The sequence below is a fragment of the Nycticebus coucang genome, chromosome 10 (assembly GCF_027406575.1).
Source record: "Nycticebus coucang isolate mNycCou1 chromosome 10, mNycCou1.pri, whole genome shotgun sequence".
NCBI lineage: Eukaryota > Metazoa > Chordata > Mammalia > Primates > Lorisidae > Nycticebus > Nycticebus coucang.
This window is the reverse complement of record NC_069789.1, coordinates 99,484,581-99,511,204: the sequence shown is the minus strand read 5'-3', so window position 1 is coordinate 99,511,204 and position 26,624 is coordinate 99,484,581. Positions and strand designations below refer to the sequence as shown.

Genomic DNA, 26,624 nt, shown 5'->3' with positions numbered 1-26,624 from the left:
CTCCAGCTCTTGGGCTTACGAGATTCTCTTGCCTCAGCCTCCTGAGCAGCTGGGACTACAGGCGCCCGCCACAACACCCGGCTATTTTTTTGTTGCAGTTTGGCCGGGGCCGGGTTTGAACCCGCCACCCTCGTTATATGGGGCCAGCGCCCTATTCACTGAGCCACAGGCGCCGCCCTGCAATTAATTTTCTTTTAAAAATTTTCACATAGCGGGTGGTGCCTGTGGCTCAGTCGGTAAGGCGCTGGCCCCATGTACCGAGGGTGGCGGGTTCAAACCTGGCCCCGGCCAAACTGCAACAAAAAAATAGCCAGGCGTTGTGGCGGGCCCCTGTAGTCCCAGCTACTCGGGAGGCTGAGGCAAGAGAATCGCTTAAGCCCAGGAGTTGGAGGTTGCTGTGAGCTGTGTGATGCCATGGCACTCTACCGAGGGCCATAAAGTGAGACTCTGTCTCTAAAAAAAAAAAGATTTTCACATAGCTCCTGGGAAATTTTTAATTGCACTGTGGTCTAGACCAGAGGGTGGTAAACTGGGGTCCAAGGCCCATCTCCATATTGCTGCCTATTTTGGGATGGACTGAGCTAAGAATGATTTTTATGAACATTACCAGTTAATTTGACAGAAGGGAACCCTAACTTTGAATCCTAGTTAAGTGAAATGTTTTCACACCCCAAAAGAATTCCATTCTTTTCATTAGTATAATAAACATTCACTCAGTTATTATGTTTTGAATTTGTCAAAAATTTTATGGAAAAATGTTTTCTCTCAGACTTGGTACCTGTGGTTCAGTGGCTAGGGCTCCAGCCACATACACCAGAGCTGATGGGTTCGAACCCAGCCCGGGCCTGCCAAATAACAATGACAACAACAACAAAGTCTTCTCTCATTATATAAATACTTAATAATATCTTTGACTTTGCTCCTTGGTAAATCCTACGTGGTTTACTCTTGCCTTTTTTATTTTTTTTGAGACAGAGCCTCAGGCTGTCACCCTAGGTAGAGTGTTGTGGCATCACAGCTCACAGAAACTTACAATTCCTGGGCTCAAGCGAGTCTCCTGCCTCCGCCTCCCAAGTAGCTAGGACTACAGGTGCCCGCCACAGGCCTAGCTATTTTTTGGTTGCAGCCGTCATTGTTGTTTGGTGGGCCCAGGCCGGATTCGAACCCATCAGCTCAGGTGTATGTGGCTGGCACCTTAGTCGCTTGAACCACAGGTGCCGAGCCTAGTCTTGCCTTTTATAGAAAAAAAAAAGTACTGACCTCTGGTTTACACTCTACAGAAGTAACCCAGAAATGTATTTACATGTCCGGGGGGGGGGCCTCTCTACCCTGAGGAGTAAAATATCTCACCCTACCCTCAGCTACCTATTCAAAGATCAGAATCCTGAGAGGGATCAATCCAAAGATAGAATCTATAAGGCAAAAGTTAACGTTGAAGAGATGAAGAAAGGAAACTTACCTGGTTGGCACTGTAGTTAGTGGCCATGATCTTGTGCTGTTTACACTTGTTGCCAGGCAACTGCAGAAGACAGACCTTCTGGGACGACCTCCCAATCAGCAGGGGCTGCCTTTCTCTTATTCACTTCCTTAGCTCACACTGCCCCCATCTTTTCTCTCTGAAGCTTAATTTTCATTTTAGAAATGTGAGGAAGGGACTGAAAACAGCCCCTCTTTTTTTCTAGCATAATTTACTCCTGCTCAAGAACTTCTGAGTTGGCTGGGTGCCCATAAGCACAGTGGTTACCATGTGAGACGGGTAGGTTCGAACCTGACCTGGGCCAGCTAAACAACGACAACTGCAATAAAAAATAGCCGGGCATTGTGGCAGGTGCCTGTAGTTCCAGCTACTTGGGAGGCTGAGGCAAGAGAATCACTTAAGTCCGAGAGTTTGAGGTTGCTGTCAGCTGTGATGCCATGGCACTCTACCTAGGGGGACATAATAAGAACTATGTCTCCAAAAAAAATAAAGAAAGAAAGAAAAAAGAATTTCCAGGTTGTCTTTGGGTCTTTAACAACTTTAACAAACCATGTAAACTCAAGAGTTGTGTCATTGGGCAGTGTGGGTAACGTGCCACAACTGTAGATCCAGATACTGGGGTTTGAGTCTTTATTTAACATAGGAGCTATATGATATTAAACAATTGGCTTCCTTTAGCTAAATTTCTGTCGACTCGTGTATTTTGGAGATAATAAAGCCTGCCTTTATAGGGTAAGTGAGATAAAGTATAAGAAGTGTGTAGACAATATCATAGCAGAGAGTTACTCAATACTGGTGCGATCCTGTTTATGAAGCCCACTCCTTCATTTTCTCAGGCAAAATACCTGTAACAAAGGAACATTGTTTAAAAAGTAATGAGCTCAGCCAGGTGTGGTGGCTCAGTCCTGTAATCCTAGTACTCTTAAGAGGCCAAGGCCCTGTAGGATCACTTGAGTTCAGGAGTTTGAGACCAGCCTGAGCGAGAGTGAGACCTTGTCTCTACTAAAAATAGAAAAATTAGCTGGGTGTTATGATGGGAGCCTGTAGTCCCAGCTACTTTGGAGGCATGAGGATCACTTGAGCCAAAAAGTTTGAGGTTGCTGTGAGATATGATGCCATGGCACTCTAACCTGGGGCAACAGAATGAGACACTGTCTCAAAAAAAAAAAAAAAAAGTAAATAGCTCAACTCTGTTCCCAGAAGGAGAAATATATCTTGTCTTTGGTCCTTAAATAATTTCTGTTCCCTCTCCATCATTTTTTGGAATTATAGAGTAACAGGTGCTTAGTGTTGTCTGGGATAAGATGGAATCAGGTGCTAGGGCAGGGAGATTGAGCAGGGATAATGAAAGTTGTAGAATAGAAAGTGCCTGGTTTGGAGAGTTAAGTGGAGGTGCCAGAATACAAGCTTAATACATATTTGTGTAACCAGGCAACCCCTCTGAGACTCATCTAAAATGGTATTATAGGGTGGCGCCTGTGCCTCAGTGAGTAGGGCACCGGCCCCATATGCCGAGGGTGGCGGGTTCAGGCCCAGCCCCGGCCAAATTGCAACAAAAAAATAGCCGGGCGTTGTGGGAGGCGCCTGTAGTCCCAGCTACTCTGGAGGCTGAGGCAGGAGAATTGCCTAGGCCCAGGAGTTGGAGGTTGCTGTGAGCTGTGTGAGGCCACGGCACTCTACCGAGGGCGATAAAGTGAGACTCTGTCTCTAAAAAAAAAAAAAAAATGGTATTATAGTGCCATCTATTAGGTTGTTAGGAGAATTAATGAGAAAGTGGAATGGAAACTTTTGTGACTTGTAAAGTCTGTTTATATAATGTGTCAAGATGAAAGGGAAAAACTAAGAAATAAGTTGTCCAAAGAAATAGACAATTGAGTCCAGGAGAGCATTGTAAGGGAGAACTGTCAGTCCCTTCTCTTTTCTTTCTTTCCCTAAAGTCCTCATCCCAACCAACACACCAAGTATGAGAACAGTTCTACACTGCTAGAGATGGAATTAAAAACAGCTCTTGTTTGTAGGCTCTGGAGGTAACAGCTGGATAAATGTGAAGTCTGGAAAGAGAACTTGTGTGTTTAGTTCCCATGGTTTTTATCATTCTCTAGGGCGATGGAAGAGAGAGGAGTTTTTTAGACCAAGGACTATATTTCCTCTAGTATATTCATTTTGGTCCGTAACCACAGTGATAATTAGGCAAACATTATTTCTCTCAGAATTCCAGTCTTTACCTGGTATACTCTCTTCTGCTTTTCTGATAGAGCTGTAATGGGTGATGACTGCACTGTTGTTTTTAAAAATAAACTAGTTTTTATTTAATTGAAAAAGTTCTATACTTGTGCATGGAGGAAGTTCCATGTTTTCAAAAGTTTTTGCATTTCAGTGAACAGCAAATTTCCATCTGACTTCAACTCCCAGACTTGCTCTTCAGAGGCAACTGCTGTTACTGTTTTCTTGTGTCTCCTTCCAGAAATATTCTATGGATTCAAACATTAATGAGAGCAAGCTGTCCACATTGTTTAGATATACTGGGGATTATTTTTTCATGATAGTACAGTATTCCATTTTTAGAAGCACCCCATAGTTTTACTTATTCAGACCAATATGGAGGACCATTTAGGTTATTTACAGTCTTTTGCTATTTTCTCTTTCTTTCTTTTTTTTTTTTTTGAGACAGAGTCTTACTCTGTTGACCAAGGCTAAGGTAGAGTGCCATGGCATCAGCCTAGCTCATAGCAAACTTTGGTGTTCAAGGGATTATTCTGCCTCAGTCTCCCAAGTAGCTGAGACTACAGGTACCCACCACGACGCCTGGCTAATTTTTTCTAATTTTTTAGTAGAGATGGGAGTCTCACTGTTGCTCAGACTGGTCCTCCTGCCTCAGCTCCCAGAGTGCTAAGATTACAGGCATGAGCCACTGTGCCTGGCCTATAGTTTTCTGCTTTTACAGACATTGCTGCAGTGAAAATCCATATGTACATATATATCTTTTTTTTTTTTTTACAAGAACTAAGGATATATTCTTATGAAAATCAACAAAGCGTATGTACATGTATATAAACTTGAAGTCACGTGTTTATGTAAATATTTACAATTATCTCATTTTTAGGGGAACTTCCGTGTTTTAGTTTAATTTTTACAGAAATGAGACCAAATGGAAAACATTACTTTGTAACGCGTTTTTCTATTGAACACTATGTCTTGGAGTTCTTTACCATGTAGGCCCACATCATCTTTCTTTGTAACTGCTGCAGAAGATCAATTATATGGATACACCATGTTTTGTTTGGTTTGTATTTTTGCCCACATACTTGCCAATAGGTATCTAGATGCTAAACTGTTGGGTCTATGGAAATGTACATTTTACATTTTGAAAAATTCTGCCGAATTGTCTACCAATATGGTAGTATCAATGTGAATATCTCTTTCCCCATATTCTTACTGATCTTTCATTGTTTTTTATATTTATATTTATATTTTCTTTTTTTTTTTTTTTTTTTATTGCTGGGGATTCATTGAGGGTACAATAAGCCAGTTACACTGATTGCAATTGTTAGGTAAAGTCCCTCTTGCAATCATGTCTTGCCCCCATAAAGTGTGACACACACTAAGGCCCCACCCTCCTCCCTCCATCCCTCTTTCTGCTTCCCCCCCCCATAAACTTAATTGTCATTAATTGTCCTCATATCAAGATTGAGTACATAGGATTCATGCTTCTCCATTTTTGTGATGCTTTACTAAGAATAATGTCTTCCACTTCCATCCAGGTTAATACAAAGGATGTAAAGTCTCCATTTTTTTTAATAGCTGAATAGTATTCCATGGTATACATATACCACAGCTTGTTAATCCATTCCTGGGTTGGTGGGCATTTAGGCTGTTTCCACATTTTGGCAATGGTAAATTGAGCTGCCATAAACAGTCTAGTACAAGTGTCCTTATGATAAAAGGATTTTTTTCCTTCTGGGTAGATGCCCAGTAATGGGATTGCAGGATCGAATGGGAGGTCTAGGTTGAGTGCTTTGAGGTTTCTCCATACTTCCTTCCAGAAGGGTTGTACTAGTTTGCAGTCCCACCAGCAGTGCAAAAGTGTTCCCTTCTCTCCACATCCACGCCAGCATCTGCAGTTTTGAGATTTTGTGATGTGGGCCATTTTCACTGGGATTAGATGATATCTCAGGGATGTTTTGATTTGCATTTCTCTAATATATAGAGATGATGAACATTTTTTCATGTGTTTGTTAGCCATTCGTCTGTCGTCTTTAGAGAAAGTTCTATTCATGTCGCTTGCCCATTGATATAAGGGATTGTTGGCTTTTTTCATGTGGATTAATTTGAGTTCTCTATAGATCCTGGTTATCAAGCTTTTGTCTGATTGAAAATATGCAAATATCCTTTCCCATTGTGTGGGTTGTCTCTTTGCTTTGGTTATTGTGTCCTTAGCTGTACAGAAGCTTTTCAGTTTAATGAAGTCCCATTTGTTTATTTTTGATGTTGTTGCAATTGCCATGGCAGTCTTCTTCATGAAGTCTTCCCCCAGGCCAATATCTTCCAGTGTTTTTCCTATGCTTTCTTTGAGGATTTTTATTGTTTCATGCCTTAAATTTAAGTCCTTTATCCATCTTGAATCAATTTTTGTGAGTGGGGAAAGGTGTGGGTCCAGTTTCAGTCTTTTACATGTAGACATCCAGTTCTCCCAACACCATTTATTGAATAGGGAGTCTTTCCCCCAAGGTAAGTTCTTGTTTGGTTTATCAAAGATTAGGTGGTTGTAAGATGTTAGTTTCATTTCTTGGTGTTCAATTCGATTCCAAGTGTCTATGTCTCTGTTTTTGTGCCAGTACCATGCTGTCTTGACCACTAGGGCTTTGTAGTACAGACTAAAATCTGGTATGCTGACGCCCCCAGCTTTATTTTTGTTACTAAGAACTGCCTTAGCTATACGGGGTTTTTTCCGGTTCCATACAAAACGCAGAATCATTTTTTCCAAATCTTGAAAGTACGATGTAGGTACTTTGATAGGAATGGCATTGAATAGGTAGATAGCTTTGGGAAGTATAGACATTTTAACAATGTTGATTCTTCCCATCCATGAGCATGGTATGTTCTTCCATTTGTTAATATCCTCTGCTATTTCCTTTCTGAGGATTTCATAGTTTTCTTTATAGAGGTCCTTCACCTCCTTCGTTAGGTATATTCCTTAGTATTTCATTTTCTTTGAAACTATGGTGAAGGGAGTTGTGTCCTTAATTAGCTTCTCATCTTGACTGTTATTGGTGTATACAAAGGCTACTGACTTGTGGACATTGATTTTATATCCTGAAACATTACTGTATTTTTTGATGACTTCTAGTAGTCTTGTGGTTGAGTCTTTGGGGTTCTCTAAGTATAAGATCATGTCGTCAGCAAAGAGGGAGAGTTTGACCTCCTCTGCTCCCATTTGGATTCCCTTTATTTCCTTGTCTTGCCTAATTGTATTGGCTAGAACTTCCAGCACTACGTCGAATAGTAAAGGTGACAGAGGACAACCTTGTCTGGTTCCAGTTCTAAGAGGAAAAGCTTTCAGTTTTACTCCATTCAGTAAAATATTGGCTGTGGGTTTGTCATAGATAGCTTCAATCAGTTTTAGAAATGTGCCACCTATGCCTATACTCTTCAGTGTTCTAATTAGAAAAGGATGCTGGATTTTATCAAATGCTTTTTCTGCATCTATTGAGAGGATCATGTGATCTTTATTTTTGCCTCTGTTAATATGGTGGATAACGTTTATAGACTTGCGTATGTTAAACCAGCCTTGCATCCCTGGGATGAAGCCTACTTGATCATGATGAATGACTTTTTTGATGATAAGCTGTAATCTATTGGCTAGGATTTTGTTGAGAATTTTTGCGTCTATGTTCATGAGTGAGATTGGTCTGAAATTCTCCTTTTTGTTTGGGTCTTTTCCTGGTTTTGGTATCAGGGTGATGTTTGCTTCATAGAATGTGATGGGGAAGATTCCTTCTTCCTCAGTTTTTTGGAATAATTTCTGCAGTACAGGAATAAGCTCTTCCTTGAAGGTTTGATAGAATTCTGGAGTGAAGCCATCTGGACCAGGGCATTTTTTAGTTGGAAGCTTTTTTATTGTTTCTTTGATCTCAGTGCTTGAAATTGGTCTGTTCAGGAGGTCTATTTCTTCCTGGCTAAGTCTAGGGAGAGGGTGTGATTCCAAATATTGATCCATTTCCTTCACATTGTCAAATTTCTGGGCATAGAGTTTCTGGTAGTATTCAGAGATGATCTCTTGTATCTGTGTGGGATCAGTTGTTATTTCCCCTTTATCGTTTCTGATTGAGGTTATTAGAGATTTTACTTTTCTATTTCTAGTTAGTCTGGCTAATGGTTTATCTATTTTATTTATTTTTTCAAAAAACCAACTCCTTGTTTCATTAATTTTCTGAATGATTCTTTTGTTTTCAATTTCATTGATCTCTGATTTGATTTTGGATATTTCTTTTCTTCTACTGAGTTTAGGCTTAGATTGTTCTTCTTTTTCCAATTGCATAAGATCTCTTGTGAGATTGTTGATGTGCTCTCTTTCTGTTTTTCGAATGTAGGCATCTAAAGCGATGAATTTTCCTCTCAAAACTGCTTTTGCAGTATCCCACAGGTTTTGGTAACTTGTGTCTTCATTGTTGTTATGCTCAAGGAAGTCAATGATTTCCTGTTTTATTTCTTCCTTCACCCATCTGTTATTCAACAGAAGATTGTTTAATTTCCATGCCTTTGGGTGGGCTTGAGCATTTTTGTTAGAGTTGAGTTCCACCTTTAGTGCCTTATGGTCTGAAAAGATACAAGGTAAAATTTCAATTCTTTTGATTCTGTTGATATTTGTTTTGTGTCCCAGGATATGATCAATTTTGGAGAATGTTCCATGGGGTGATGAGAAGAATGTATATTCTTTATCTTTGGGGTGGAGTGTTCTATATGCATCTATCAAGCATAGTTGTTCTAGGGTCTCATTTAAATCTCTGACATCTTTGTTTAATTTCTGTTTAGAGGATCTGTCCAGCTCTGTAAGAGGTGTGTTAAAGTCCCCTGTTATTATGGTATTATCAGATATCATATTGCTCAGACTGAGTAAGGTCTGCTTCAAGAATCTGGGAGCATTTAAATTGGATGCATAAATATTTAGAATGGAAATGTCTTCTTGTTGTAGTTTTCCCTTGACCAATATAAAGTGACCATCTTTGTCTTTTTTGACTTTAGTTGCTTTAAATCCACATGTATCTGAAAATAAGATTGCAACTCCTCTTTTCTTCTGAATTCCGTTTGCCTGAAAAATTGTCTTCCAACCCTTGACTCGGAGCTTTAATTTGTCTTTTGAGGCCAGGTGTGTTTCTTGCAGACAGCAAATGGATGGCTTGTGTTTTTTAATCCAGTCAGCCAATCTATGTCTCTTCAGTGGGGAATTCAAGCCATTAACATTTATTGAGATAATTGATAAGTGTGGTAGTATTCTATTCGTCTTATTTGGTGAGAGTCCATTGCTTAGTTTTATCTTTTGCATCAGTGTGGAGGTTAGGTTTTGTCCTTTGATTTCTGAGTTCTTACTTTGCTGCTGATCCATTGTGGTGGTCAGTGTGCAGAACAGGTTGAAGTATTTCCTGTAGAGCTGGTCTTGTTGTGGCGAATTTCCTCAATGTTTGTATATCCATAAATGATTTGATTTCTCCGTCAATTCTGAAGCTTAGCTTAGCAGGGTACAGAATTCTGGGCTGAAAATTGTTCTGTTTAAGTAGGTTAAAGGTAGATGACCATTGTCTTCTTGCTTGGAAAGTTTCATTAGAGAAGTCTGCGGTAACTCTGATGGATTTGCCCCTGTAGGTCAACTGGCGCTTACTCCTGGCAGCTTGCAGAATCTTTTCTTTTGTCTTGACTTTGGACAGATTCATCACAATGTGTCTTGGAGAAGCTCGGTTAGAGTTGAGGCGACCTGGGGTCCGATATCCCTCTGAAAGCAGTGTGTCAGACTCTTTGGTGATGTTTGGGAAATTTTCTTTTATAATATTCTCTAGTATGGCTTCCATTCCTCTGGGGCATTCTTCTTCCCCTTGTGGAATTCCTATAACTCGTATGTTGGAACGCTTCATAAAGTCCCAAAATTCTGACAGTGAACATTCTGCTTTCTCTCTCTTCTTTTCTGCCTCTTTTACTGTCTGAGTTATCTCAAGAACTTTGTCTTCTACCTCTGAAATTCTTTCTTCTGCATGGTCTAACCTGTTGCTGATACTTTCCATTGTATCTTTAAGTTCCCTAATTGACTGTTTCAGTTCCTTCAGGTCTGCTATATCCTTTTTATATTCTTCATATCGTTCATCTCTTATTTGATTCTGTTTTTGGATTTCCTTTTGGTTATTTTCCACTTTATTAGCAATTTCCTTCATTGTTTCCATCATTTCTTTCATTGTTTTCAACATGTGTATTCTAAATTCCCTTTCTGTCATTCCTAACATTTCTATACTGGTGGAATCATCTGCAGTAGCTACCTCATGGTCCCTTGGTGGGGTTGTTCTAGACTGGTTCTTCATGTTGCCTGGAGTTTTCTGCTGATTCTTCCTCATGAGTGATTTCTTTTATCTGTTTCCTTGCCCTAATTTTCCTTTCACTTCCTCTTGCTCTTTAAGTTCTTGTGCCTGTGGACTAAGGGTTACAGGACCAGAAGGGTGAGAAGGTTGAAGAGCAAAAAAAGGGGATGAAAGAAAGGAGGACCGAGTGATAAGAAAAAAAGAAAGATAGAGAAAGGAGAGGTTGGATATAAGGAATATTGACAAAAAGAAGAGAGGCACAGAAAGAGGGAGACAGGGCAATATAGGTGTACAGGAGGGTACTTTGACACAACCTTAAAAAACCCCACCTTCTGGGGGTGCCCAGTTGCGTGGTTCCCTTGAGGTCAGCAGCGCTTTGCTAACCTGATCAGACACAGTACCCCACCTCCACCAAGTAGAGAGGAAAGACAAAAATGCTATAAATCAAACCAAAAGAAGCAAACAGAAAACTTTACGGGGATAAAATTGGGTGAAAAACCAAATTATATCGGTAGAAACACTAGCAAAAATGAAGTTGAAGTTATTAAAAAAGGCAGCAATGGGAAATTATAATTAAACTAGGAAAATTGAGAAAGAAAAAGGGATCTGTGTGGAAAAGATTGAAATTAAAAAAACAAAAGAACATCAGCAACGTCAAAATAAACAAACAAAAAAACCAACCAAACCAAAAAAAAAAGAAGAAAAAAATACACAACCAAAAACAAAGCAGTTTGTATATGTTATTGAATATTGTCTGGGCAACACGTGGTCTTCTGGGGTATGAGATGTTAATCACAGTTCTGATACGACTGGAGGCTGCTGATTTCTCAAACCCCAGCAGGTAGACACCCTAAATCTCTCTTCAGCCTACTTAAAAGGCACTTTGAACTTGTAAACTTGCTGAGCAGAAGCTTTCCCAGCTTTCTCGCTGGAATCGCTGCTGAAGTGGCTATCCACTTACTCAGTGTGCCAAAACCGGTCTCACTCTGCCCCTGAGGGTTAGGGCTGCAAGGCGGCTCAAACCCCACCCTTAGGCTACTTGGTTGCTGGGTTACCAGCTCCCACCCGTTTCTAGCTCTGCGACCCTGAGGGCGGAGCTTGCCGGGGCAGATCACTGACAATGGATCCGTGTGACCCACCGCCAAACACTATTAGCTCCGTCTGGCTCAGCGGCTCAGACTGGGGCCCTAGACAACGGCCAAAGTTCTCCGCACTCCCGCTCAGGCCTTCCCCAAGGCCGTTCAACTCAGTGCCAAGTCCAAGGACATCAAAACAGTTCACAGGTAAGGCCTTTCTGGTTTGCAGTCTCGCTGCTACTGAACTTACAGTTGTGGGCGGGTTTAGACGGATTGAACACACGCGACCACTTGCCGGTTTTCCACGGATTTAGTCCTCCTCTTGGGGTCCAGAAGTCTCTCGCTGACTCCCTGTATCTTCATAGGAGTGATGATAGGCAGTTCCCACCAGCCAGAGATGCCTGGAGTCCTATCTCCCCAGACTCACGGTGCCCAGATGCAAGGAAGCTGTTACTCGGCTGCCATCCTGCTCCGCCTCTCCATATCTTTTTTTTTTAATTTTTTTGAGACACAGTCTCACTTTGTCTCCCTTGGTAGAGTGCTGTGGCATCACAGCTCACAGCAACCTCAAACCCTTGGGCTCCAGTGATTCTTTTGTCTCAGCCTCCGAAGTAACTGGGACTACAATGCCGGGATATTTTTAGAGACAAAGTCTCTTGCTCAGGCTGGTCTCAAACTCCTGAGCTCAAGCAATCCACCTGCCACAGCCTCCCACAATACAGGATTACAGGTGTGAGCCACCAGATCCAGCATATATATCTATTAACATACATATTTATGTATGTATTTTAGGAACATATGTGATTTATAGACTGTATTTTTTTTTTTTTGAGACAGTCTCACCATGTCGCTCTCAGTAGAGTACTGTAGCATCACAGCTCACAGCAACCTCAAAATCTTGGGCTTAAGCGATTCTTTTGCCTCAGCCTCCCGAGTAGCTAGGACTACAGGTGCCCACCACAATGCCCTGCTATTTTTTAATTGCAGTTGTCATTTTTGTTTAGCTGGCCCAGGCTGGGTTTGAACCCACCAGCCTTGGTGCATGTGGCCAGTGCTGTAACCACTGTGCTACCAGCACTGAGCCTATAGACTGTATTTCTAAAAGTGCATTGCAAGGTCAAAAGGGTTTGTGCATTTAAAATGTTAGCAGATAGGCCAGGCACAGTGGCTCACGCTCATGCTTGTAATCCTAGCACTCTGGGAGGAGTAGGTAGGTGGATCGCTTGAGCTTAGGAGTTCTAGACAGGCCTGAGCAAGAGTGAGAGCCCAGTCTAAAAATATAAAAACTAGCTGGGCATTGTGGTGCGCTCCTGTAGTCCCATCTACTCAGGAGGCTGATGCAAGAAGATCTCTTGAGCCTAAGAGTTTGAGGTTGCTGTGAGCTATGATACTATGGCACTCTATGCAGGATGGCCTAGTGAGACTTCATCTCAAAAATAAACAAATTTTAAAAAGGTGTTAACTTTTTCACAGCCAGTTGTCAGTTTTAGTGTAGTTTTCCAAATATGTGGAAGACAAGAAATAGAAATAATGAGGAGAAATACATATATTTTATTTCTCACTATTACCTTTTACATAAATTATACTTTTTTATTTATTTATTTTTTATTGTTAAATCATAGCTGTGCATATTAGTGCAATCAAGGGGTACAATGTGCTGGTTTCATATACAATCTGAAATATTCTCATCAAACTGTTCAATGTAGCCTTCATGGCATTTTCTTAGTTATTGTATGTAGACATTTGTATACTTTTTAAAATATAAGATGTATATTTTTTGATAATATCCTTGCATCTTATTGACTTAGAGAACTTTCTTACTTTTGTTTACACCTGTATAATATTACATTGATGAATCTTATCAGTTTCCTATTTTTGGACATTAGGTTGCTTCCAAACTTGCTATTACAATGCAGCAATGAATAATTTTGTCCATGTGCCATTTTGTGTGTGAGTATTTGTAGCATAGGTTTATAGAAATGAAATTGTGAGGTCAAAGGGTATATATATTTTGATAGATATCACCAAATTGCTTTCCATAAGGGTTAACCCTTATGGGTTAACCCCCTCACCCCCAAGCAATGTAGGAGAGTTCTCTGGCAGTTCTTAAAGCCTTGCTAGGTTGATTTGATCTTCAAGTTGTTTGCTTTCATCCCAAATCACTTCCCAGGTATTAAAGGGATTCATAGTGCTCCCTCAGAAATTTGTATCGTTAGAAAAACCACCTCATTTAATTCTAATTTATAATAACCAAAGGTTAGCAATTTGAACTTTCTTTCTTTTTTTTTTTTGAAACAGAGTTTCATTATGTCTCCCTTGGTAGAGTGCTGTGGCGTCACAGCTCACAGCAACTTCAAACTCTTGGGCTTAAGCAATTCTTTTGCCTCAGCCTCCCAAGTAGCTGGGACTACAGGTGCCTGCCACAACCCCTGGCTATTTTTTGTTGTAGTTGTCATTGTTTTAGCTGGCCCGGGCTGGGTTCGAACCCTCCAACTTCAGTGTATGTGGCTGGAGCTGTAACCACTGTGTTACGATGCCGAGCCGCAACTTGAACTTTCAATGTATTTTTCTTCCCATGGCAATTTTTAAAACCAGAAAAATAATTAGTAACCCCTTATTAGTGAAAACTGAGGCATTTATATCATCTATCACACAGTTTAACCTTGGGAATCACTGTCTTCAGTTTTACATCAGCTCTCCAAGATTTCTTCCAAGCAGCTTCCAAGTGATCTGCATACTACCTTACTGGGGTAGGTGGCAGTGGCCCTGGGATTGGAGATCTGGTTTTTAGACTTTTCCTGGGCTAAAAAAGATCTGATCCAATTAAGCTATTGGTCAAATTATGAACTATTCATACCTTCTGACGTTTGTAAATTTCCTTATAGGAACTGAAAAAACAGTTCTGTACATAGTAAACCCTAAGAGTTGCATAGCTACAAATGCAAAGGCTATAGTTTCTTCTTAGAAACTTCTCTATGGAGTTCAAATAGCTTGTGCAATTTTCTTTCCTGAGCCTAAGGCTCCCTCTATTGGACACTGCTGTTATTATCTCCCCCTAACTCCCATACACAACAAAAGAATATTCATTTTTATTGAGACAGAGTCTCATTTTGTTGCCCGGGAATTAAGTGCCATAGGGTCATCATCATTCATAGCAACTTCAAACTCTTGGGCTCAAGAGTTCCTCATGCCTCAGCCTCCTAAGTAGCTGGGACTACAGGCACCCATCACAACTCCTGGCTAGTTTTTTCTATTTTAGTAGAGAGAGGAGTCTTGCTTTTGCTCAAGCTAGTCTTGAACTCCTGAGCTCAAGTAATCCACCTGCCTACACCTCCCAGAGTGCTAGGATTACAAGCATGAACAACCTTGCCTAGCCAAAAGAATATTCTTTATATATATTTTTTTCTTTTTTGAGACAGAGTCTCAAGCTGTTGCCCTGGGTAGAGTGCTGTGGCATCGTAGCTCACAGCAACCAACTCTTGGGCTCAAGTGATCCTCTTGCCTCAATTTTTCTATTTGTAGTAGAGATAGGGTCTTGCTTTTTGCTCAGGCTGATCATGAACTGGTCCAAAAGAATATTCTTTTTTTTTTTGAGACAGTCTCATGTCGCCCTCCATAGAGTACTATGACATCACAGCTCACAGCAACCACAAACTCTTGGGCTTAAGCAATTCTCTTGCCTTAGCTTCCCAAGTAGCTAGGACTATAGGCGCCCACCATAACACCTGGCTTTTTTTGTTGTTGTTTAGCAGGCCCGGGCCGGGTTCGAACCACCCATCCCTGGTGTATATGGCCAGTACCCTAGCCACTGAACTACAGGGTACCAAGCCCAGAAGAATATTCTTAATAAGAGCTCTTCCTGAGGAACCTAGAGAACAAGTGTTACACATCCCAAATGACTGAGGAGACATCGATATCTCTCACTCAGAGTAAGAATTAAACAATCTTTCTTTGCATAACTACGAATAAATGATGGTTATAATGGGAGCAGTGTAGTATGTGATGGTTGTATGACAACTTACAAGGTGACTACATAAAGTCTGGAAATAGATGTTATTTTTATAATTGTTGAAATACAATAAATCATTAATATGTATCCATTTCTTTTTCCAGGTTTCTTGGCAATCCTGTGAATATATAGTATAAGTATCAGTGAGGAGAGAATAGGGAGAGTACATGAAAAGTAGAATAAACTGTCTGCTTGTCATATACACATGTTAATTAGAAGTAAAAGGATTTTTCCTCAAGGTGCTAAGGAAAAAAAGAGTTTACTAGACAATTTCACTATTGCTCATGTAAACTATAGCCAAAAAGAGAGGGAATGGCTTGGCGCCTGTAGTTCAGGTGGCTAGGGCACCAGCCACATACACCAAAGCTGGCAGGTTCAAATCCAGCCCAGGCCAAAAAGTAGCTGGGACTACAGGCGCTAATAGCTGGGTGTTGTGGCGGGCGCCAGTAGTCCCAGCTACTTGGGAGGCTGAGGCAAGAGAATCGCTTCGGCCCAGGAGTTTGAGGTTGCTATGATCTGTGACGCCCTGGCACTCTACCCAGGGCGATAGCTTGAGACTCTGTCTCAAAAAAAAAAAAAAAAAAGGGAACTTACGTGTTGTATAGAAGTATTAGGATAAAGGTAACCATTAGAACAAAAATAAATCCTACCTAAATAGTGAAGATGTGTTTAAAGAGGGTATGGGTGAGGAGAATAGGAAGCAAATGAAATACATCACATGGCAAAAGACTTAAACATATAAAAATATAAAACAGTAAGGCACAGCTGAGGCCAAACATATTGATAATATAATAAATATAAATTGGCTGGATGCGGTGGATTGCATCTGTAGTCCTAGCACTCTGGGAGGCCAAGGCGGGTGGATTGCCTGAGCTCACGGGTTTGAGACTAGCCCAAGCAAAAGCGAGACCCTGTCTCTAAAAAATAGCTGGGCATTGTGGCAGGTGCCTGTAGTCTCAGCAACTTGGGAGGCTGAGGCAAGAGAATTGCTTGAGCCCAGTTGTGAGCTATGATGCCATGACACTCTACCGAGGGCAACAAAGTGACATTCTCTCTCTCTCTCTCTATATATATATATATATACATACACACATATACATACCTGTATATATGTATACATGTATACATGTATACATGTATATACATGTATTTATATATATATAAATTTACCACGACCATTAAAAACTGATTTTCATGGCTCAGTGCCCGTAGCTCCGTGGTTAGGGTGCTTGTTGCAATTTCAGGCTTGCCAGGAAATTGTCTTGTTCTCAGAAATTCCTCAGATGAGTTCTGAAATTGGTGACTGTTATAGCAGGCATGATGTTTAATCCTTTATAGGCACTGGCCACATACACCGAGGCAGTTGGGTTCAAACCCGGCCCAGGCCTGCTAAACAATAATGACAACTGTAACAAAACAAAAAAAAAGTAGCTGGGCATTGTAGTGGGCACCTGTAGTCCTAGCTACTTGGGAGGCTGAGGCAAGAGAATTGCTTAAGCCCAAAACTTTGAGGTTGCTGTGAGCTGTGACACCATGGCACTCTACCGAGGGTGACATAGTGAGACTCTGTCTCAAAAGAAAAAATGATTTTCACAAAGCAAAATGCAGCATTACACTGCATAAAAGAGATACATCTAAGAAAGAAGGCTAGAAATAAATGACTAAGACAAAAATGTATCAGAATTTATTCTTTTTTTTTTCTTTTTGTGAGAGGGGGCTTTCACAAAACACTTTGCCCAGGCTAGAGTTCAGTGGCATCATTATAGTTCACTGCAACTTCAGACTCTTGGGCTCAAGCCATCCTCCTGGCCCAGCCTCCCACATAACTGAGACTGCAGGTGTGCTGCCACAACCAGCTATTTTTTATTTTTGTAGAGACTGTGTTCTGGTTCTTGCTCAGGCTAGTCTTGAACTCCCAACTTCTTTTTTTTTTTAAAAGGTTTTTAATTTTTTTTTTTTTTTTGTGGTTTTTGGCCGGGGCTGGGTTTGAACCCGCCACCTCTGGCATATGGGACTGGTGCCCTACTCACTGAGCCACAGGCACCACCCTGAACTCCCAACTTCTAATGATCTTCCCACCTTATCCTCCCAGAGTGCTAGGATTATAGGCATGAGTCACTGTATCTGGCTCAGAATTTATTCTTAAATTTAAGTAGGGATGGCAATTGAAAGTAGAATTCTGACAAAAAAGAAGACAAAGAAATTTTTATCACAATTTTTTTTTAAAAGATAGAGAATGACATTTTTATACAGGGAGAAATAGAAGCACACTAATAGGACATTTTAACAAATCCCTCAGATCTAGAAAGATCAAGTGAATAAGGAGGCATCGTAGCCGCTGAGTTACAGGTGCCAAGCCATAGCCTGGATTTTTAAAAGTGAACAACTGCACTTTTAAAAAGTAGTTCTATCTTTAGTAATGTATCACCAGATTAAATTTAAATATTTATAGTAATTTATATTCCCACCAGAAAAATACAAAAGTACCTTTCTTCCATCCTTTTGTTCTCTAAATATTATCACTCATTTTCTTTTTATCAGACTGATGGGTGAAAATGATATATCATTATTCATCTGATTTCCAATTTCTTACTACTAACCTTTTAGCTACACTGAATTCCTCTTCTATGAATTGCCTGTTCATGTCTTTTGTCCATTTCCTATTGGTTTGTTCTTTTTTCTTAACAATTTGTAGGTACTCTTTGAATATTAGAGATACTCTTTATGAGCCATATGTGCTAGAATGATTTCTCTGAGCATTCTTCTTGTTTCTAAATGTTATTTATGGGAAGTAGCACAGGCGTGAAGTTGCACAGGCCCCTAGGACTCCCAGGGCCCTGGAGAGTTTGGCCTCTCAACATCCCGGCATTGGGCACCAGAGAAGGCAGGCAGAAGGGAACATTCTGGGACCCCAGTTTCTTCACCATGGGGATGTGGTACATCAGTGCAGGAGCCCTAGGGGCTTGGCACTGCTCCTGGCCAAGGCCAACGTGTTTCTGTCCAAGCTGCAGATAGCAGTGAGTATCTGGAGGGCATAGCCCTGAAAGTCTGGGGAAGGAACCAAGGACTTTCAAAGCTAAAGTGCCATAGGAAAGGAATGGAGCTGTGATCAGGGCCATGAGGAGGCCAGGCTGTTTCCTCTGTCAGAGGAGGCTGCAGATCTGTCCTTCCTGAACCTAAGTTGGACAACCTGGACACCCCCCTCTGGGCAGTGGTGAAGGAGCAGATTGGGACTAAAGTGTAGGACTTCCAGACTTATTTCACATAAGAAATCTTCCTGGATGAAAAGAAAAAGTTGTAGGGGCCACAAAGGTGGGAAATGATGATTTATTGGATTTATCCATCTAGGAGTGTGGAACAACTTCTTCTGGACTTGGAATGGAGGCTACTCTGGAAACCTGGACGGTGAGGGCTTTATCCTTGGGGGAGTTTTTGTGGTGGGATCGGGAAAATAAGGAATTCTTCTTGCACACTGAGAAAAAGCATTTGGAGACAAAGTAAACCCATTTTCTATTCTGCTAGAATAGAAGCTGGAAGCTGCTAGGAAGATTAAGCCTAGGAAGAACAAGCTGCAGACTTCGACCTCAGAGAATAAATGATTTTGTGAAACTGCCTAGTGTTCTCGGGAGGTGTTGTGTTTTCCACTGTGTCCCCGAGGAGTTAGAAACCCACTTATACTGTGTTCTCAGTATGGATTCTAAACATATTTAATACTGTATTCTGTCTATGAGAGAAATGGGGAAATTTTTAACTCTACAATTAAAGATATCTCAGTTTCTTCTTATTTACGTAGTAGTGGTTATTGTATTTCCAAAGATGATCACGACAAAATATCTCCCATGCCATAAGACAGAATAGAAGGCAAAATAGCCCCCAAACAAAGCTGACAGAAATCTAAGAAACTGGTAAGGGTTATTTTAACTAAAACCTGCAAAGTATGAGGCATAAAATTGCTGCACCTCTCAAATGTATATGGTGTTTGAGTGCTGTTATTTGAAATGATTTTTGTTTTTATGTCTTCAAAAATCTAAGAAAAAGTTGATTGGTAGATTACAGATTATGCGATTTTTGACTTTTATGGTTTCTATTAATATTTCTTGTTATATAATGTCAAAGTAATATTCATATAAAAGAATTTATATGCTCCAGGTTCATTTGATAAAGATTAATAAGATAAAGTGAGATCTCCTGTTTCATTGTCTTCCATTCTAACCCTAGAGATTTGTTTTTCTAGAAGAAATGTTTGCTAGCTCTAATAAAATTATGCATCAGAAATCATCTGCAGGGCGGCGCCTGTGGCTCAGTTGGTAAGGCGCCGGCCCCATATACCGAGGGTGGTGGGTTCAAACCCGGCCCCGGCCAAACTGCAACCAAAAAATAGCCGGGCATTGTGGCAGGCGCCTGTAGTCCCAGCTACTCGGGAGGCTGAGGCAAGAGAATCGTTTAAGCCCAGGAGTTGGAGGTGGCTGTGAGCTGTGTGAGGCCACGGCACTCTACCAAGGGCCATAAAGTGAGACTCTGTCTCTACAAAAAAAAAAAAAGAAGTCATCTGCATATAAAACTAATAATAAAAACATTTACTCAAATTAATGTATATTGCCTTAATTTACGATATATTGCCTTAATTTTTTTTAAGAATCACTAATTTCTCATCCTGATCCAAATTTGTTCTTCAGATTTATTTCTTAAGACTAAGATCTTTCTAGTTCAAAACAGTATTTTGACATATGTAGTAGCTCACAGATTACTCGTTACACTCAGATATACAGGGGGGGAAGCATACTTTTTAACTGATCTAACCTGTTCTAAGTCTCTATCCTACAAAATGAAGAGAAATTTTTAACTGTACAATTAAAGATATCTCAGTTTCTTCTTAAGTAGTAGTGGATATTGTATTTCTAAAGATGACGAGGACTTAGCCAGGCGTTAGGGCAGTGCCTGTAATCCAAGCTACTTGGGAGGCTGAGGCAAGAAAATTGCTTAAGCCCAAGAGTTTGAGGTTGCTGTGAGCTGTGATGCCACAGCACTCTACTGAGGGTGACATAGTGAGACTGTCTCAAAAAAAAAAAAAAAAAAGATGACCATGACAAAATATCTCCAATGCCATAGCTCTTTTGCATTATGACCTGGACAGTTATCCTTCAAGGGGGTAGAGTCTATTTCCCCTCCCTTTGAATCTGGGTTGATCCTATGTCCTGTTTAGACCAATAGAATGAAATAGATAGAAGTGCTGATATGTTATCTTCCAGGTTGGAGCCTTAACAGGTTTGTAGCTTTTGCTTTCCTTGGTTGGAAAACTCCCTCCTGGAAGTTAGTTACCATGTAGAAGTCCGTTTACTGTGCCACAGGTAAAAGTCCTGTGGAGAGAGACCTAAACCTATCTTGGTTGTTCCAGCCCCAGCCAAACTCTCATCAGAATAGCCCAGCTAAGCCCCAGCCAATCAATGGAATCATGAGAAATAAGTTATTTTAAGTCATTAAATTTTGAAATTGTTATACCAAAATAGTTAACCAAGACTTAGTGTTTTGGGATTAACTTAGTTCCACCAGGTAAATGCTTGGTCTTTCATGGTTTCTCTTTGCTACCCTGCGGCAGGTTGTATTTTTCAAGAGGGTTGTAACAAGATATTCCGCACCAGATGCTCTTCTTTTTTTTTTTTTTTTGAGGCAGAGCCTCAAGCTGTCACCCTGGGTAGAGTACTGTGGCATCACAGCTCACAGCAACCTCAAACTCCTGGGCTCTAGCAATTCTCTTGCCTCCGCCTCCCAAGTAGCTGGGACTACAGGCGCTCACTACAATGCCTGGCTATGTTTTGGTTGCAGCCATCATTATTATTTGGGGGGCCTGGGCTGGATTCGAACCTGCCAGCTCAGGTGTATGTGGCTGGCGCCTTAGCCGCTTGAGCCATAGGTGCCGAGCCCAGATGCTCTTCTTAAACGTGATGCTCTGTCATTGAGAGGTGGAGTCTGTATTTCCTCCTCTTGAATTTGGATGGGCCTCTGACCGCAGTGGAAGTGATGCAAGTTCAAAAAAAGGTGATGCATCTTCTGTGTGATTCTCTTAAGATTCAGTCAGAATAAGCCACCTTGGGAATAAGGAAGCAGAGAGACCTCGTGGAGAAACCACATGTAGGCGTGCCTGCTGATAGTCCCAGCTGAGATCCCAGCCAGCAAACCAGAGTAACCTCAGTCATGTGTAAAAGTAAATTAATAAAATGAAAACCAGGCCCGAAGAATTCCTGAGTAGACAAAAACAGGCCTCATAAGTGACCTCAACCTTGCTTGATTTGCAAACATAAGCAAAACTTATCATGAGCTCTTTCTTGTAAATGCCTGTATTAAAGAAAAACAGAACTTAAGGTCAACCAACTGGAAGTAACCAACACACTTATATAACTAGGGGCTTTTCAATGGGAAGGACCAAATGAGGCAAGTATATTATTGCAACCAATCACATAATTTCTTTATTTTGTTTCTGTGTTTACCCTGTATTACTTGCTTCTGACAATTTGTCACCAGAACATTAAACTTCTCTCCTTTTGGTGTTTCACAATTAATGAATTATTTATTACTCAAACTCTTAAAATTTTTTATTGTGCCTCAGTGTACCTTTTTTTACATGTGTGAATGAGCAATTCCAGAAATGATTCCAGCCTGGGTTGTCAAGTCACCTCTGGCCTCTAAAGTCTTCTCAGCAGAAGTCCCAGTGGTTTTGGAGCAGAGACTACCTGTCTACACTATACCATTTCCAAATTCTTAGCCCACAGAATGCATGACATAATAAACTGATTGTTGTTTTGTATGAGTAAGTTTGAGTGGTTTGTCACACAGGATAGATAACTAGAACACTCCTTTAACCTCCTCAAGGTGGCATCTTGGTGAAGGTGGAGCCTTAAGACCTAGAGGTAGCAAAAAATGAGGCATCCTCAGGTCCCTGTGGCTGGAGTCTAGCACCTCACTGCTCTCAGTTGTGCCAGGCTGGCCATGTGCTCAGCAAGGTGCAGTGTTTTTTTTGTTGAGCCTTTTGTAGTATCATCCCGACATTAATTTCTCAAGTCCATCGACTCACCTCATCCATCTAGTTGCAAAGTCCCTGTCGGATGGGCTTCTTTGTCTCATTCCCAGATTTCTACAAAAGACATTTATTCTTGTCTTGGTGTCATTCCTTGGAAGGAGATGGGTGTTAAATCTGTTGAGAATCCCTTTCTCTCTACCTTCCCCTCAACTCATGATTGGGCTAAGTGAAGTTTTCACCTCCCACTTTTAGGGTTTTAAAAATCCATTCCTTTTTAAAGCAGGAGGCTCAGATTCCTTCCAACACTGGCCTTGCCTTCAGGATTTCATTGGAAAATTCTAGAGTGTCCTACAAGGAGTATAGAAAAGAGCATCTATATTTGTGTAAGGCAGCAGGAAGTACTGCTGATACTCCAACCTCACCCTCCTACAGTTTTCTCACTGTCCTACCTTGTGGCCAGAAGCCAGGCAATCCTCCCCTTCCATGTAGGGCTAGGGTTCATGCTCCCTTATTTGATTTGGACCTCACAGTTTGCATGCTCCAAGGACTCCAATATAAAGTGCATTCTTGGTAGCACTGCTTTCAAGCGATGCTCCAATATAAAAAGGGATTTGTGCACAATTAATATAAATGATCCTGGGTTTAGATCTAGCTCCATCACTTAATTTTTTTTTCTTTTGTTCCCATCTGGTTCTTGTTCTTAGTGTACATCCATCACTTAATAGAATAGGATTTCAGGGGTGTCGCTTTACAAGTTCATTTCTTCATTTGTAACTTTTTCCTTTTTTTGAGACAGACTCTCACTCTGTTGCCCAGGCTAGAATGTGGTGGTGTCATCGCTCACAGCAACCTCAATCTCTTGGGCTCAAGTGATACTCATGCCTCAGTCTCCCAAGTAGCTGAGACTACACACCAGGCTAGTTTTTCTCCTTTCCTTCTCCTCCCCCTCCTCCTTCTTTGCTAGCTCTAATAAAATTGTGCAACAGAAGTCATCTTTTTTTTTTTTTTGAAACAGTCTCACTTTGTTGCCCCCCATTACAGTGCTATGGTGTCATAGCTCACAGCAACCTCAGACTCTTGGGCTTAAGTGATTCTCTTGCCTCAGCCTCCCAAATAGCTGGGGCTACAGGTGCCCTCCACAAGGCCCGGCTATTTTTAGATCAAGGTCTTGCTCTGGCTCAGGTTGGTCTGGAACCTGTGAGCTCAGGCAATCCACGCCTCAGCCTCCCAGAGGCTAGGATTACAGGCATGAGCCACCAGGCTCGGCCTAGTTTTTTTATTTTTAGTAGAGACAGAGTCTTGCTCTTGCTCAGGCTGGTCTGAAACTCCTGAGCTCAGGCTATCCACCTGCCACCTCACAGAGTGCTAGAATTACAGACAGGCATGAGCCACTGCCAGCTCGTGGCCAGCTCGCTTCATCTGTAACATTTTGATGGTAATGGTTACTTCCTAAGATTATTATTTATTTATTTATTTTTTCTAGAGACAGAGTCTCACTACTTTATGGCCCTCGGTAGAGTGCCTTGGCATCAAACAGCTCACAGCAACCTCCAACTCCTGGGCTTAAGTGATCCTCCTGCCTCAGCCTCCCGAGTAGCTGGGACTACAGGCGCCGGCCACAACGCCCGGCTATTTTTTGGTTGCAGTTTGGCCGGGGCCGGGTTTGAACCCACCACCCTCGGTATATGGGGCCGGCGCCTTACCGACTAAGCCACAGGCGCCGCCCACTTCCTAAGATTATTAAAAGTATTAGCCCACTGTCAATTACTTAGTATGATACAAAGTAAATGTAAAAGTTATGATTAGAAAGCGTATATTAGGTGGCACCCATGGCTCAGTGGGTAGGGCGCTGGCCACATACACCCAGGCTGGTAGGTTCAAACCCAGCCAGGGCCAGCTAAACAACAATGACAACTGCAACAATAACAACCAAAAATAGCATTGTGGCTGGCTCCTGTAGTCCCAGCTACTTGGGAAGCTGAGGCAGGAGAATCGCTTAAGTCCAAGAGTTTGAGGTTGCTGTGAGCTGTGATGGGAGAGCACTCTACCTAGGGCGACATAGTGAGACTCTGTGTCAAAAACAAAACAAAGCAAAGCAAACAAACAACAACAACAACAAAAAAAAAAAAACAGAAAAAGAAAGAAAGAAAAAGAAAGTGCGTATTAACAAAATCTCCAGAAACTTTTAATGAAAAAGAACTGTTGAATTCTGTCAAACCCAGAATTTCCCTGGTTGGTAAGTTCACAGAACCCTTTTAAATAGCACACCTCACCTGGGATAAGAGAGAATTAGGGTGAAGACTGGGAAACCAACGGGACTCTGCTGGAACATGTCCACGCATGAGGAGTGCGGATCAATGAGACCACCATGCCCCTTGCGGGGAAAAGACACCGCAAGGTCTGTGGTCCTCCCGGGGCGGAGCTGAGGACCACTGCGCGAGCCGAGGGGACCCCGCGTGGGGATCCGCCCTTTCTCCGCCTTCTCGCCCCACCCCGCGCTCTGCTCCGCTTCCCTTCGACTGGCTTCTTGCTGGTGGGGTCTCGTCCTGTCCCCACTGTCGGGAACCGAGATCTGCCTTTCCTGTCCTTCGGGTCTTGACTCAGGCCTGACTCTCCGGGAGGCTCCTGACGTCTGCGGGGCACACCGAGGGGCGGGGCGGGGCATTTGGGTGTCCTCGAGCTTCCGGGAAACCCTGGGTCACTTTTTCTCCAAGCCTGTGGCCTTCGGAATCTATTTGGGTCTCCATGACGTGCGGCTCTGCTGGCGAAGTTGGAGGATGTGTAGGGCGGTGCCCGGCGACCTGCTTTGTTCTCTGGGGTTCCGCGCTGGAGTCTGCCCGGCACGGCACGTGGGCTTGACGCCAAGCCCAGGTCTGTGGGGGTCACTGGGCGCCTCGGTGTGATTCACGATGGAAAGTCTCTTTCCAATCCTACCTTAAGTTCCCCATTCCCTTTCCCAGAAGCAACCACTGTTCGAATTTCTTGTATGCCCTCGCTAGATCATATACTGTCCTAAGTGTCTGCGGGGGATTGGTTCCAGCACAATTCCCCCATACTAAAATCCACGATGCTCAAGTCCCTTGTCTATTAATAAAATGGCACTGGGCAGGCGGAGTGACTCACGCTTTCAATTCCAGCACTTTGGGAGGCCAAGGTGGGAGGGTCGCTTGAGACCGACAGCCTCCAGATGAGCCTGGGCAACATAGTGAGGCACCCCACCCAGCCTTTCTCCATCACCCCACTCCACATCTCTGCAAAAAATAAAAAATAAAAGACTAGCCGAGTGTGGTGGCCCACACCTGTAGTCCCAGATACTCTGGAGACTGAGACAAGAGGATCACTTGACCCCAGGCGTTGGAGGTTGCAGTGAACTATGATCGCACCACTGCACTCCAGCCTGGGCAAGAGAGAATGACTCTGTTCCTAAATAAATGAAATGGCACAGTATTTGCATATAACCTATGCACATCCTCCTGTAATTTAATCATCTCTAGATTACTTAAGATGTAAATGCTGTGCAAATTGTCTTTACACTGTATTTTTATTGTTGTATTGTTATTTTTAACCGTTTTTTCCTAATATTTTCCATCTGTGGATGTGGAGGGCCAACTATATCTACATATGTATGAAATTGCCCTTTCAAATTGGTGAAGGGGTACAAGGTGAGAGCTAGAGCAATGGATCCCAAACTCTGTGAACTTAGCTAAAATAGTAATATCAGTCACTGTCTCCTCATTTGCTTGATAATAATCACTGTTCCCTTATCTGCTTCTTTAACCTGGAGTTATGCATGGTTGTTGGTTATAAAGACTCTTTACTTTCTCAGACAGAACATCACCTATTTGGAACCTGGGGGTAGTTTTTGAGGTATCTTCCAGGTCCTGCATTCCAGTGATAGATCCACCCCAACCAAGGAACTGACTCAACCCGTCTTGGATCCCCCCACCCAAGGTCCTGCATTCCAGTAACCAACACACCTGAACAGGACCTATGCCCAAGGACTAAAACCAGGCAATTAGCAGACCCTGATTGCTTAATCTTCTGCCCACCAAATTGTCTTTAAAAACTCTGTCTCCTCAATTCTTGGGGAGGCAGATTTGAGAAATTCCTCTAGTCTCTCTGCTTAGCACTATGTGGAATAAACTCTTCTTTGCTGTAAATCCTGCTCCAGGTATTGGCTTCCTCTTGGGCAGTGGACAGATGATCCCAGCATGTACGTATTTACATCTGCAAAAATATAGTTCCTCCATTTTTTCTTACTCAAATTTCACATACTATACATCCTACTCTGCCTCTAAGTCTTTTTTTCAATTAACAGTATGCTTGAATCAGTCCAAGAGCAAGACAATTTGCAAAATTAAGAGTAATTTAAAACTTTCTATAGCTAGGCTTTAAAGTAATTCCAGCTTTTTGTGAATATAGGCAGAGGAATTAAAAGATGCACTTCTGGCCCTTGCCACACATTGGCTGTTTCTTTCTAAACAAA

The 26,624-nt window shown here is 41.9% G+C and overlaps 1 protein-coding gene and 1 pseudogene across 3 annotated transcripts in view; one reads left to right on the top strand and one right to left on the bottom strand.

The window, feature by feature from the left end:
* CFAP126 (cilia and flagella associated protein 126) overlaps nt 1–24,748 on the bottom strand; it is a 30,693-nt gene extending 5,945 nt beyond the window's left edge. The window contains exons 1-2 of one of the 3 annotated variants that reach the window (XM_053608228.1): nt 24,412–24,748; nt 22,193–22,252 (exon numbers count right to left, since the gene is read on the bottom strand). In XM_053608228.1, coding sequence (XP_053464203.1) covers nt 22,193–22,201 — 9 coding nt within the window. In that variant the 5' untranslated portion in view covers nt 22,202–22,252; nt 24,412–24,748. Of the gene's footprint in view, nt 1–1,459; nt 1,672–22,192; nt 22,253–24,411 lie in introns of those variants that run through there. The other 2 variants (XM_053608226.1, XM_053608227.1) reach the window with 2 other exon arrangements.
* On the top strand, nt 17,092–19,632 carry LOC128597668 (peroxiredoxin-like 2A; annotated as a pseudogene).
* Nucleotides 24,749–26,624: the final 1,876 nt, after the last annotated feature.